Source organism: Apostichopus japonicus, chromosome 2, assembly GCF_037975245.1.
Source record: "Apostichopus japonicus isolate 1M-3 chromosome 2, ASM3797524v1, whole genome shotgun sequence".
In the NCBI taxonomy this organism is placed as follows: Eukaryota; Metazoa; Echinodermata; class Holothuroidea; order Aspidochirotida; family Stichopodidae; genus Apostichopus; species Apostichopus japonicus.
Genome location: NC_092562.1, coordinates 25626910 through 25639528, shown reverse-complemented (window position 1 = coordinate 25639528; position 12619 = coordinate 25626910). Strand labels below are relative to the sequence as shown.

Here is a 12619-nt window from a genome sequence, read left to right as displayed (position 1 = left end):
TTAAATTCCTTACAACCATGGTTGGTCTTGAGATGTTACATGTATATTACCATTAAATTCCTTACAACCATGGTTGGTCATGAAATGTTTCATGTATAGTTCCATTTAATTCCTTACAACCATGGTCGGCCAAAGGAATATTTTTTGCTCATCATAAGTTTTCTTTGAAGGTTTTGAACTCTTTTGTTATATCCAAATCAAAAAATTATAAATCTCCAAGCACAATGTTTTCTTACCAGGTGGCTGATGGGAGTACAGGGGTTGTGGGGTGGGGAAGGGGGGGGGGGGGTGGGGGTGTACGTGTCGTTTGTGAATAATTTATTAACCTTTTCCTTCCCTCCATTCATATGTAAGCTATTTTAGTTACAGTGTATGTTTAAAATCTTATCATATGAACTCCCCATGTTGGTGTTTTATTTTACAGTGGGTTTACACTTTCATATCATGTATTTTTTGTTTCTTTTTTTTTACTCACGCTCACTGTTTTCTTAAATTGTCCGAACTCTAATTGGGTTCTGCATTGTCTTTGTCTCCCTGTTTGTTAAGCATGTTTTGTTGTTTAGTTAATAACAGTTGATGTCATGGCTTGATATCAGGTGGATTCTTTTCAAATGAGTTTAGACATATCATAATTATTTGATTTGTTGAAGACAGTTAGAAATCACTTCCAGTAGTCCAGGTTGTATTTCTATAACATTTTTTAATTTTGAGGAATGACCCTTTAAGCAGCTAAGCTTCATCAGTGAAAGTGACTGATCTATATAGTCTACTAAACAGTCCATCAGGGTACATCCTGAGATGCAAACCACAAAACTCAATCATCGGAAAACACAAAAACATAAGCAAAAAGGACAAATTGTGTTGAATGGCACCCAAGGACGCTCTGTTGGTTTTATGAAGTTAACTGAACAAGTTTTCGTTGTTTTATCAGAATTGATAAAACAATGAATTAACATCACCCTTTAGCTCTGTATGGAGGAATCAACATCATCAATTTAGCTTAACTTTGTATGTATGTATTTTAGATCCTCCTGCAAGCAGAAACTCGTGAAGAAGCATCATTGGCTTATCAAAGCTGCAAGCTGGCCGAAGTCAGTCTCTTAGATTCATATTTAACGTCCATGATTATGAATTGTCAATTGTCAACAACTCTGTAACTGGACGACATACATTAATCTTGGAGTGACTCAAACCGGGGACCTTATGATTGAAAGACAACTTTAAAGGAGCATTCTTAACATTTAGCATATTTTAATGGTGAATATCGTACAACCAGCTGACGTAACAAATCTACTTCTCAGAATTGTCTTTTTTCCTTGTATTTTTGATATAGTTTTGTTATTATTATTGTTATTATTAATTTTTAATAATATTTATTTTATTTTATTGAGGACTATAACAGGGTGGTTTCTCGGTCTGTCAGATATGATGAGATAATAATATCTTGGAATAACCGGAATTTCTTTGTTAAATTCTTACACTCCATAGAAACATTCCCATGATTGGAGGTTGGCACTATTATTATAAATATTATGTTTACTGAGATGATGAATATTCATTTACAAACTGTATGCCACTCCCATTGGTAAGATTTTATATTACCAAAGTCCGTTACAGTAATGCAGGGTCACGCAAGAAAAGTTCAAGAACTATTTGCTCTGAACAAACAAAATTGCTGCTCTTGTTAATTTATAGCATAGGCATGTTTGTTCCTTATTACAAAACACACATACGTATGAATACGGTAGGAATTAACCTCCGCCACTTACCCACCCCTGTACCAGACACTCACATACTTAGGTTGTGTGGGGGCGGAGTGGGGCAGAAGCCTTCCATGTTTGTTATAGTGTATCATGTGTGCTTCAAGTCGCTTTACATGGTAGTAAAGTTGATGGGTTTTCTTCTGTCATATATTCATATGATAGGCCTATATATGATCAGGCAAGACATAACGGGAGTAGTCTTTGTCTTGTAGTGGGTATATGAGTCTTAGTATATAGTAGATGCAAAAACGGAGTGGGTGTAATGACTATAGCTCCGTGTATCCACTCTGTTGACGTCTGTTACACCCACCCACAGCACCCTCTTCGGTCCTGACACCCTACTGAAAGGAGAAGTCCCGACATCGATATGTTTTTTTTTCCTGCTTAGTTCTAACCGAGTGTTATATTTTTTTAAGTGATGGCGCTGTTTAATAATCGCTCTAACCGTCTTCTGCATCAGTTTACTTAAAAATGGAAAAAAAATTAGAAAAAAAAAGAAGACAAAAACGGGTTAAATAAATGAGTAAATTAAAGGGGAAAATGATCAGATAAACGGACCCACATTATGAAACGTTAAGTAAGTTACTTGGGTATATGATGCAAAAATATTGTTCTTATATGATATGAAATAATAATAATGACATCATTGTGTGCTAAAATATTCAGATCAAGAATTGGGTTTTTTAATTATTTATTATTCTTTGAAGAAGTGAGAGAGAGGGTTTAGAATGTTGTTGGTCATGTTTTCCACGTCCATCCTGTCCAATTTATTTCTAAATTGCGTACTCCCTCTTGAAACATTTCCCCTTTTCTATTCCCTGCTCTGCCTTACTTCTAGGATTTTATCATTTGTATACTTGAATTGGTTCTTAATAGGTAGATATCTTCATAAGCACTTGCCAAAAAGTTCCGGGGGGGGGGGGGGGATGGGGTGCAGAGGGTCGATACTTGAATCCATGATCCCTACATCACTTTCAAATCTTATCTTTTGATCTTGACACATCTAGGCATTTTGTCTGATCCACTACGCGTGCGAGTGAACCAAACTTGCGGGTTTTCATTAATAAATTCTAAGAGGCAGAAATTACACTTTGAAGTAAGTCTTTTGGAAATTGTAAGAGTTATGTAAAGTTAATCCGACTGCCTGCCATACCGTAAACTGCATCATATACTGCAATCTCTCTTGTGTGATTCTACTTTCCATTATATGATTAGTTTAATGCTTCTGATGGTGTAGTTACCGAAGTTTCATCTCTCACATTATCCCTTCAAATTGTGAATTTGTTTATACTTTTAAGAAATAACTTATACTAATAAACAACTGTTTGTTTGTTTTCTTTCCATGGTGTATTACGTGTACGTGAGTTTTCTTTTCTGATATTAAACCAGAGATGGGCCGCTCTCCTCCCTTGCATAGCTATAATAGGGATCTCCTTCCTAGCCTATGTACAGCATCTTCAGTTACATAAGGCATCAGTTCCACCCACCCACCACTTCCCCCCCCCCCCCTCCCTCACAACCTAATCACAACCTACTTACCTATTGAATGCAACACAAAACATGCATTTAATACAGAGTCGACGCCAGTGTTAAACCTTGGTAATCCCGCCCTCCACACACCCCTCCCCGCACCCCCCCACACATCCCTCCTCGCTCCTTTCCTAAACAACGCAAAAGTACATGGACGCCCGTGTTTAACATAACCAACCCTCCCCCCTTCCTTTTCTTCTTAACCTATGTTAACAACACAAACACGCATTAATTATGAAAAAGACGCCCATGCTTAAAAAAAGTAGTCCTGCTCCTCAGTCCCCCACCCCCACCCCACCCCCCACAATCCTTACTTGTCATATATAACGCAACCTACAGTTGACGCCTATGTAAATCAGTGCGTTCTAACTAGGATGAGTGCACACAAAATAATCACTATAATGATTATAATAAGTATCAATTTTAGCGAGGGTAAAGTTGCTGACTGTTTAAATATAAAAATTGGAAACTTTTTAACCGCGAAGTATGTCCTAATGTATTGTATACATAAGCACATTATGAGTATAATGGATCGCTTTAATGTAGGATGCCGACAATACTCCCATTACACACTCAGTTTATTGAGACGAATTCTTTTATTTTTTCCACCTTGTCTTTAACTTCACTTCATTCTACGATTTTCTTCAAACTACCAATCAATTCTGTCAAGAATAATTAGGAACACTGGAAACGTGCTTTGCTAATCAATGCCGTTGGAATGTTTTCAGCAATTTGAAATAAGTCCCCAAATTCAAATGTTTGAAAGTAGGAATTAATCATACATCATGAAACTTTATCTAAGTCGGGACAAAGCGTTGAATGAATCGTCCATAATTTTTGAACAATTAAAATCCAATATTTACTCTGGCCATCTACTCTCCCCCTTCCCCGCCCGGCTCCCGTATGCAACACATCCCTTCCCCTCCCAAACCCGGCTTCCCCAATAACATTTCTGTTTGTCCGCGATATGTTCTATGCATGTCTCCACTTATAATGTACATTTGGCAATAGCAAGACAAAAGTACAGACAATGTCTACCTATGGTTATCTCTTAAAAGGTTGTATAAATCAATAAACCATTGTGTTGTATTATCGTTTCATTAAAAACCATACAGAATTATGTTCCTAAAATACAAAACCTGATATTTTGAGGAAACACAACAGATATAGCTTTGTAAAGTAACATGAGCTGAAAACAACTTCCTGACGGAAACAGCTGCACAAGTTACAACACAACAGCACTGGTCAGGATAGAAACGTGTTACGTCATTAGAAGCCTGGAAATTCCCGCCTCCTTACTCCTGTGTAGATAAATGTAGGTATAAACGGTTACCAGAGACAGTAATTTATATATATATATATATATATATATATATATATATATAAATATATATATATATATATATATATATATATATAAATATATATATATATATATATATATAAATATATATATATATATATATATATATATATATATATATATATATATATATATATATATATATATATATATATATATATAGTACTTTGGTTTATACTGCACAGCACCACCGAAAAACATTTTTCACTCATGCTAGGGACATTCTGGGATTTATTGGAGGTCAAGAGTCATCTGAAGTCAACAAGATTAAACAGTAAAAACCATCTACCTAATGATTATCCCAAGAATTGAAACATATAGGTTACCCTGATTCTGAGTAAGACTACACTTTGATAATAGTTAAGGCCAAAAGTCATATGACGTCAACTAGCTCAAATGTGAAAAAGGTGTAACCACTATAGCTAAGGAAATGTAACATTGCCAAGTCTCCATGAAAAGGTGTCATTTTGAAGAATAAATGTAATAATTTTTGTGAGCACAAAATTCATGTCGTGTCAACAGAATATGCAGAACTGATATATAAAAAAAACATTTTCAAGATATCTTACAAGGATAAAACAAAAACCTCAATACAGTTTTATGTTCTGGTTTAAAAAAAAATTCAAAGGCAGTTCTGCATTTGAAGTATTCAAGAACACCCGCCTTTTGACTTTTCAAATTTAATTCAAAATTTTATCATTCTTTATTCCCCCCCCCCCAAAAAAAAACTTATCTTTATGTGTTAAAAGCACATTTTTTACAACTTTCTAACATTGTGAAAAGAAGGAGCATAAGGCAGATAAAATGAAGATTAGAGGGAAAGAAATGACACCGTTCTCCCGCGTATGTCATATTGTTATCGCACAAACGATATGGATAAACTGCTCAGAAATATGATGCCAATCAAAACAAACTTCTCAAATAAAAGCTTAGTTGAGCTTCTGCTGCGTCACTGCTCTTGTTTGTTGTTGTATTATATCCGTGAATCATCTCATCTTTACTTCAACAGTAATTCAATCCTGAATTGAGGAAAATCCGGAAGGCGGGAATAGAACAAACTACCAAATCACCAAGAATTGCGCTAACTTGGGGAATAGTACCGTACCTAGTATATCAGACGAGGCTTCATCCACATTTACTGTACTGTAAAATATGTGTGATCGGTTGTGATGATGTGGGTAAGATACAAAGAAGCGTAGAAGAGACATTCATCTTGACCAAATATTTATCAAATATCATCATAATAATAATCATCATAATTTTTCATAATAATAAAAATAATAAAAACAACAATAATTATGATAATCATAATAATAATAATAATTATATTAATAATAATATTCTGAATTCTTCGAAATTTTCAGATTCTTTAGTTTTAAAGACTTGATATAAATCAGCAAAATGGTAATTTTGAGAAGTTAAACGTTTTGTTTAAGTGAGTAGCAAGTGTGCACCAGCGTAATATTCAGATTATTACCGTTTTACAGAGAGTGCATCTCGTCAGAAAGATTATTTTCAAATTTTTGACGTGGTGCATGGTGCATTGTATGTCTGTCGTCAATACGATGTACCTTTGAGGCTTCCGTAAATATAGTCTCAAGAGTTTTAAAAACAAAACGGAAATTGTACAATTCTGCCGAGTGTTTATTATTGGTGAGCAATTGTGACTATACGGATAAGATCACAAACGTAAACCATTAGTAATATTATGCCAAGAATAGATCCCCTTCCTGTCGTGTCAAAGTTCAGCGTATTATGCCACGTATGAGCCTAATTGTGTACTGGAAGGGAACACTGGGTTCCATTACAACATACACTTAATAACATCTTCTGCAGACATATGTACATGAGAGAGAGATTAAATAGTAAATGTTCGGAAAGCATTCTTACGATTCTAATAGTACTCTAGGAAGAGGCTTTCCTCTCCAAGAATCATTACTTGAACGTGAAGAGACTCTATCCGGTTATATCAAGAAGTTAACTGAAGGTACAGCAGAGGGCGTGGAAACTTCCTTTACGTGTAACATACCGTACGTATATAATGTCAGTTTTGTATGTACTTGTATAGTGTAATATACATAACTAAGTTCATATGTTTGTATGTTAGTGGCTTCAAGGGCGTTTTGTGAAGTATATGTGAAGTAAAACTGCAACATTAAACAATAGCACGTCTACTCCAGCTGTCTTGAAATGTACATGTTTGGAAGTACTGACTATTCTTTTCCAAAATATAATGTGTGCGCATGCGTAAAATGAAGGTGTTGATTGGTGGTGTTAATTTATATTAAACGGTCCATCAAGTTTTTACAATGTCAGCATACCTACCTTTTCATTACTTCTCTGTCACAAGTGAACCACCATGTCACTTTTTATGAAGCCAACTTTAAAGGTATTCGGTGTAGGTTCCAAACATTTAGCATGCTTAAAGTTGATACATATTAAAATTATTATTTTCTGGAACCTCTGCACCCCCACATTATTCCAAGATATTAAGGACAGTTAAAAAAAATCATTCAAAGGTCTCCACATCAACTGATTCAACTAAAAGAGGATGAGAGTAAAATTCGGAATGTTTCAAAGTTTGAGAACACGTGACCATGTTATGAAGTTGTAGCATAATTTTGGCCAATAAAGTTGACCTTTAAAATTAAGACCTGCATCGCGTAAATTTGTGTGCCCTTGTATATGGTGTAGTAGCCGAGGTTTTCAGTATTAAGCCTTCAAACTGTAACACCTGGTGTAATTGAATCAAACGATCTTAGTAATAACATTAACAGTACTGTTAGACTCATCATCACGTATCATTATGCAAATTATTTAAGCTCTTTGACAGAATGTATAAATATGATTCGATATTTTATTTTATGTTTCTAAACTTGGGTCTTGAAGACTGAACCGTTCATTAATCTTATATGTTTCTTGTTTGACTTCCCTTTTTGGTCAAATATATATTGCAAAAAGAAGATGCATAATTGAAAATATTTAGATCTCAAATAATACGGTATTTCGTTGTCTAAATCTGTTCTGCTTTCCATCTCAACTCTACATCTCTACGTCGGAAATAATGACACTGTTCACTTTTTCTGTCCAACATATGGTGATAACATATAACTTCTAAGTTCTTTCTATAGTTACATAGTCCTCACTATCTGTTTATCAAAATTCCGTCAAACTGCCTGATACGATTTCGGAAACTACAGCAGATTTGAAACATAATCATATTTGAAATGTGACGGAAAATTTGTTTAATTTCATTTGTCAAACTATCAGAGTTATAAGGTTAGGCTATGGCACGTAAAATTATAGCAAGCAACAGACTCCGACGGAACACATGACACAATAGGGAAAGATCATCTCATAAAGAGGAATTATATTGAACAAAGAATATAGGGACGTCACAATCAACTTTACTCATATAAAGAGAGACTTCATGAGAAGGTTATCGAATAATTTTCTTAACGTGATTACAGCGAAAATATTTGAACAATGTTATAAACGTTAGTTGTTACAAAGTAACGTAGAAACGTTGATAGTAGAATCGTTATAACATTATAATAACTTTACTTGACAATATGATACGTTTTTGTTTTATAAGCAACACGGTATATAGTCTTATTGTCTTTGTCACTTGCGAACGTTATGTGTCACTTGGGATGTTACGGAAACTTTGCAGTTGCAATGTCAGAACAAGAAAGAAAAGGACATGGAAAACGGTGCTGTATTCAATATCATGTTGTTCAGTCATCCACATGCCCTTAATGATTCCCTCTACTGGTACCTGTCTGCATGATATTTATGTTTCATATTTCATACTATCAACTTACGAGAAATATTGCAGTATATATCTTTTCTTTGTTCTTTTGTAAAGTAATGTAGTCAATGTTTCTTTTCAAGGGATTTATTCGAGTATAGATGTCTTCTTAACTATATAGACGCCATCACTCGTTTGCTATTTGTAAATAAATGCTAGTTACATCATGTACCTTTTCTGCTCATTTTCTAGAGAAAAGCCATCCTCCATCGGAAACAATGGCATCCTCTACACCTTCCAAGGACATGACAGAGACTATTTGCCAGTGCCCTGTTTGCTCGGATCAACTTAAAGATCCGAAACTGTTACCGTGTCTTCATCGATATTGTAAGGATTGCTTGACATCAGTCATTCTATCAACAAGCGAAGGGATGTTTAAATGTTCAGTATGTAAACAGGATTGTGAAATTCCTGAAAACGGTGTGGATGGATTCAAGACTGATCTTCATATGACGAGTAGGCTGTTGTTGAACAAATTACAAGACTCGTTCGTAAAGAAAGATCAAAAGCAGTTATGTGTTAGCTGTTCTAAGGAATCAACAACACCAACATACTGCTTTAAGTGTGACAAATTTTTATGTCAAGAATGTTTTCAGATTCACCTAACTTTCGGAATGTTTCAAGATCACCAACCACACACTCTGAACTTGGAAACCATCAAAGAAAAGAACTTGACTTCGGAAACAATATCACCATTTACGGTAGATACCATGTGTGCTGATCACGAGACAGAAAGGGCACAGTTATGTTGTAGTACATGTGGCGGGTTGCCGATTTGCGTGACCTGTGTCACTGGTATGCACAAAGGTCACGACCTGCTTGATGTAGGTGAGTTAGCGAAGAGTGAAAGAGAATTACTGGAGGCAAAGCTATTGGACATTACCAAAAATGAAAAAAAGTTGTACGAGTTACCAACTAAGGTTAAATCTGCTACGCAGAAGCTAAGAAAAAATGTAAAAGATAAATCCGAAAAGTTGCAAATTCAATACGAACAGCATGTTAACAAGATGAAAGACAAAATAAACGAAAATGATACTGAGAAAGAGACACAGGTAGAAGACATAGAAAACAGAAGAGAACAGGAGAAATGTCAACTAAGGGTCAAATTTGAAAACGAGTTGACAAACTTGGATCAGAAATATGACCAAGAATCTCAAGAAGTGCAAGCAGAACACGATAAAATCGAATCTAACTGCAAAATAACACTGGAGAATTTTGATGAAAATTTAAAGGAACTGTCGGCCGAAAAAGAACTACTAACAAGGCAGAAGGAAAATGAACTTCAAGATATCTTGGATTATTGTGAACAGATTATTGAAAGGTACGAGAACTTTACAGCGACAACTGCATCCATTCTTGCTTCTAAAGACGATTGGTCGGATTCTCAGTGCATCCCTTACATCAGAACAGCCAGTGACGCCCTAGTAAAAGAAATGGAACAAGAATTTCCACAGTTAGAATTATTATCTGATTTTACTTTGGATGTAACGAAAATGGTTTGGGGGAAGGTAAAGGTTATTGTCGATCAAGAGGTTTTAATCGATTTTGAAGAATTTGCTGCTAAGCAAGCTGCTGCTCATAATGATAAATCAGTTATAGGTCAGTATCTGATTGATAGCATCACACAAACCAGTGATGGAAATATGGTCATATCTGGTACTGCACCAGTTAATTATTCACATATCACCGTCATCAACAGCAAAGGAAAAATACAAAAGCAGGACCAGATGTCAAGAAGATACAAAATCAACTACACCAATCGTTATTGCAGTTACTTATCCGAGCATCAAGTCGTGACGGTTTGTGCACCCAATGAAATCGGTATCTACGATGTTCGTAATGGTTCATACAGCAGGAAGTACATCGATAACGTTGTAACAACCGGGAAGCGTATGTTGTGTGTAGCTTATGATCCTGACAAAAATCGAATCATTGTTTGTTTGGAATACAGTAACGTTTTCTTAATATTTGATCATCAGCTAAACTACAGTCACACCGTGAACGTAACAGGTGGCGTATTCGGTGTCGTGAACGATATCGCAGTACATGGTGGTTATCTTTTGGTATGTCATGGAAATGGCGCCCATGCAATCACCATAGAGGGACAGAAAAATAAAATCGTATTCGAATTCGGATTCGAATTGGCCAAACCAGATCTTATTGCAAATACTGCGTTAGGTGTGTGTATAGACAAAAAGGATTTCATTTATATGTTATGGTCAAATACTACTCAAACTTGCCTCGCACAGTATAGCAAAGATGGCCGACAGCTATTATCTATACTACCACTGGCAAATTTTACGAATGTCTCTCTGACCACATTCGACGTTGATGGCACAGAACGCCTCGTAGTTGCTTCAAAAGATTCTGCAAAACTCTACAGCTTTAGGCTGATAGCGGAGGAGTGATTACCCCAAATATTTTTAAGGATAATGAAACGACTGAATTAGAGATGATGACATCACCAGGGTTGCACCACTAAATTGACTTTCAATAACGTAATGCATATATTTATACACACACACAGACACGCACATTAGTCTTAGTCTCTCTCTTCGACCGACACTTAGCTTTTCTTGTCTGGTTGAGGTCAAATAGGGTCATAATTTGTGAAAGTGTACCAAATGCATTGCCTGTAGATAAGTGAGCCCAGGGGCCGAACTGTGCAAATACTTGATTTCAATTAAATAAAATATTATGTCATAATGGATATATATTGTCCCAACTTGCACTATTTGGTGCTTTAAAAAGTGGGAACTGGGGTCAGTGTCATTGTCTTTCAAAGGGAAGCCTCACCAAAATCTCTAAATATGCTTCCTCTCCAAAGGAAGTATTTACTATGGAATTAACTGACAAGCGTCCATAATCTGAAGGAAGAAATGAAGTGTTTTGACAAGCAACAGATTCTCGAATAAAAACTCCAAAAAGCTTGAAATTTTGGTCTACCAGAAAGATTTAGTTTTTTGTAAATATTGTAGGATTTTCTAGCTTAAAAAAAATTTCCAAAACAAATAAATAATAACTATAAAAGGAAAAAAAAAAAAGAAACAATTTCACTAAAATAAAACCGCTAATGAAGAAACCAAAGCTTTGCTGTACTGGACTGGACTGGCGAGAAAGAAGGTCGCGGCGAATTGTTCTTGTCAGCTTAGAGGCAGTCGCAAATTTTAGTAATAACATTTAGTGATTAGTGATAACATTTTTTTAATTCTTTGCCGGAAGCAGAAGGAATCTCTAAGTGATGGTGACGGCGTTTGTGCGGGTGTGTGTGTATGTATGTGACATTTGCTTGTAAACACCGTTTAAGAGTTCTCGTTGGCTTAACTTCATACTTGGTATGTGGTTCTGTCTTATTGAGTACAAGCAACTTATTGTTCTCTGTGAAGTTCAATGGTCATTTGCGGTCAACGTTCAAGTCAAAGTTTGAAAATCTTGTAAACACGATAACTCAAAAAAGCACATCTTTGTTGAACGTAGTCCAGCTTGGTGAGTGCAAGATCAAATGAGTTCAACAGGTGTCAAATTCTGAAAACCTTATAACCTTAACACGATAACTCCGAAATTAGAGCTACAATTAATGTGTGAATTCAATACTATGATTTTCGTTTGGTGAACAGAGTTTGGTCAATTCTGTTCACTTAGTTTTGTGAGGGGGCTCTATATAAGATATAAGTCTTCCAAGGAATGAACTCTGCTTCAGAGAGTTGATAGTCTTGCTTAAATCACACTCAGTCAGGCTCTTATCAGTTTTCACTCTCTGAGCAAAACGAGGAGAACAGGTAATCTCAAGTGGTCTCAAAGTTGGCCATTTTCTCTGTGATTTATACTAGATGGCTTTTGCTATGGCATTGGGTTGTGAAAATATTTCAAAGTGTATCAGCAATATATTATGTAACTCTCGTTCATTAATAACAATTATTAATAACAATTATTCAAGGGATGGTTGTTGTCAGAAATGATTTGCTAGCTCACAACTGGTAAAAGACAGTTTCCTTTTACTTATAAATCTATGTATATATATTTCACATAACTGTACTGTTCTTTCTGGATTTTGAAACATTTTGGATTAAAAATTTTATACTGTTAAATCCTTACCAGTGAATTAATTGGTCGATGCCCACAAGTGAGTGATACATATCATGGCTGGAAATC

The 12619-nt window shown here is 35.5% G+C and overlaps 1 protein-coding gene across 2 annotated transcripts in view; it reads left to right on the top strand.

Moving 5' to 3' along the window:
* Positions 1 to 6422: 6422 nt before the first annotated feature.
* The window catches only part of LOC139983817 (uncharacterized), a 120578-nt gene continuing 114381 nt past the window's right edge, over positions 6423 to 12619 (top strand). Inside the window, exons 1-2 of one of the 2 annotated variants that reach the window (XM_071997640.1) lie at positions 6423 to 6686; positions 8660 to 12384. In XM_071997640.1, the coding sequence (XP_071853741.1) occupies positions 8686 to 10875 (2190 nt within the window). In that variant the 5' untranslated portion in view covers positions 6423 to 6686; positions 8660 to 8685 and the 3' untranslated portion in view covers positions 10876 to 12384. Of the gene's footprint in view, positions 6687 to 8659; positions 12385 to 12619 lie in introns of those variants that run through there. The other variant, XM_071997636.1, reaches the window with a different exon arrangement.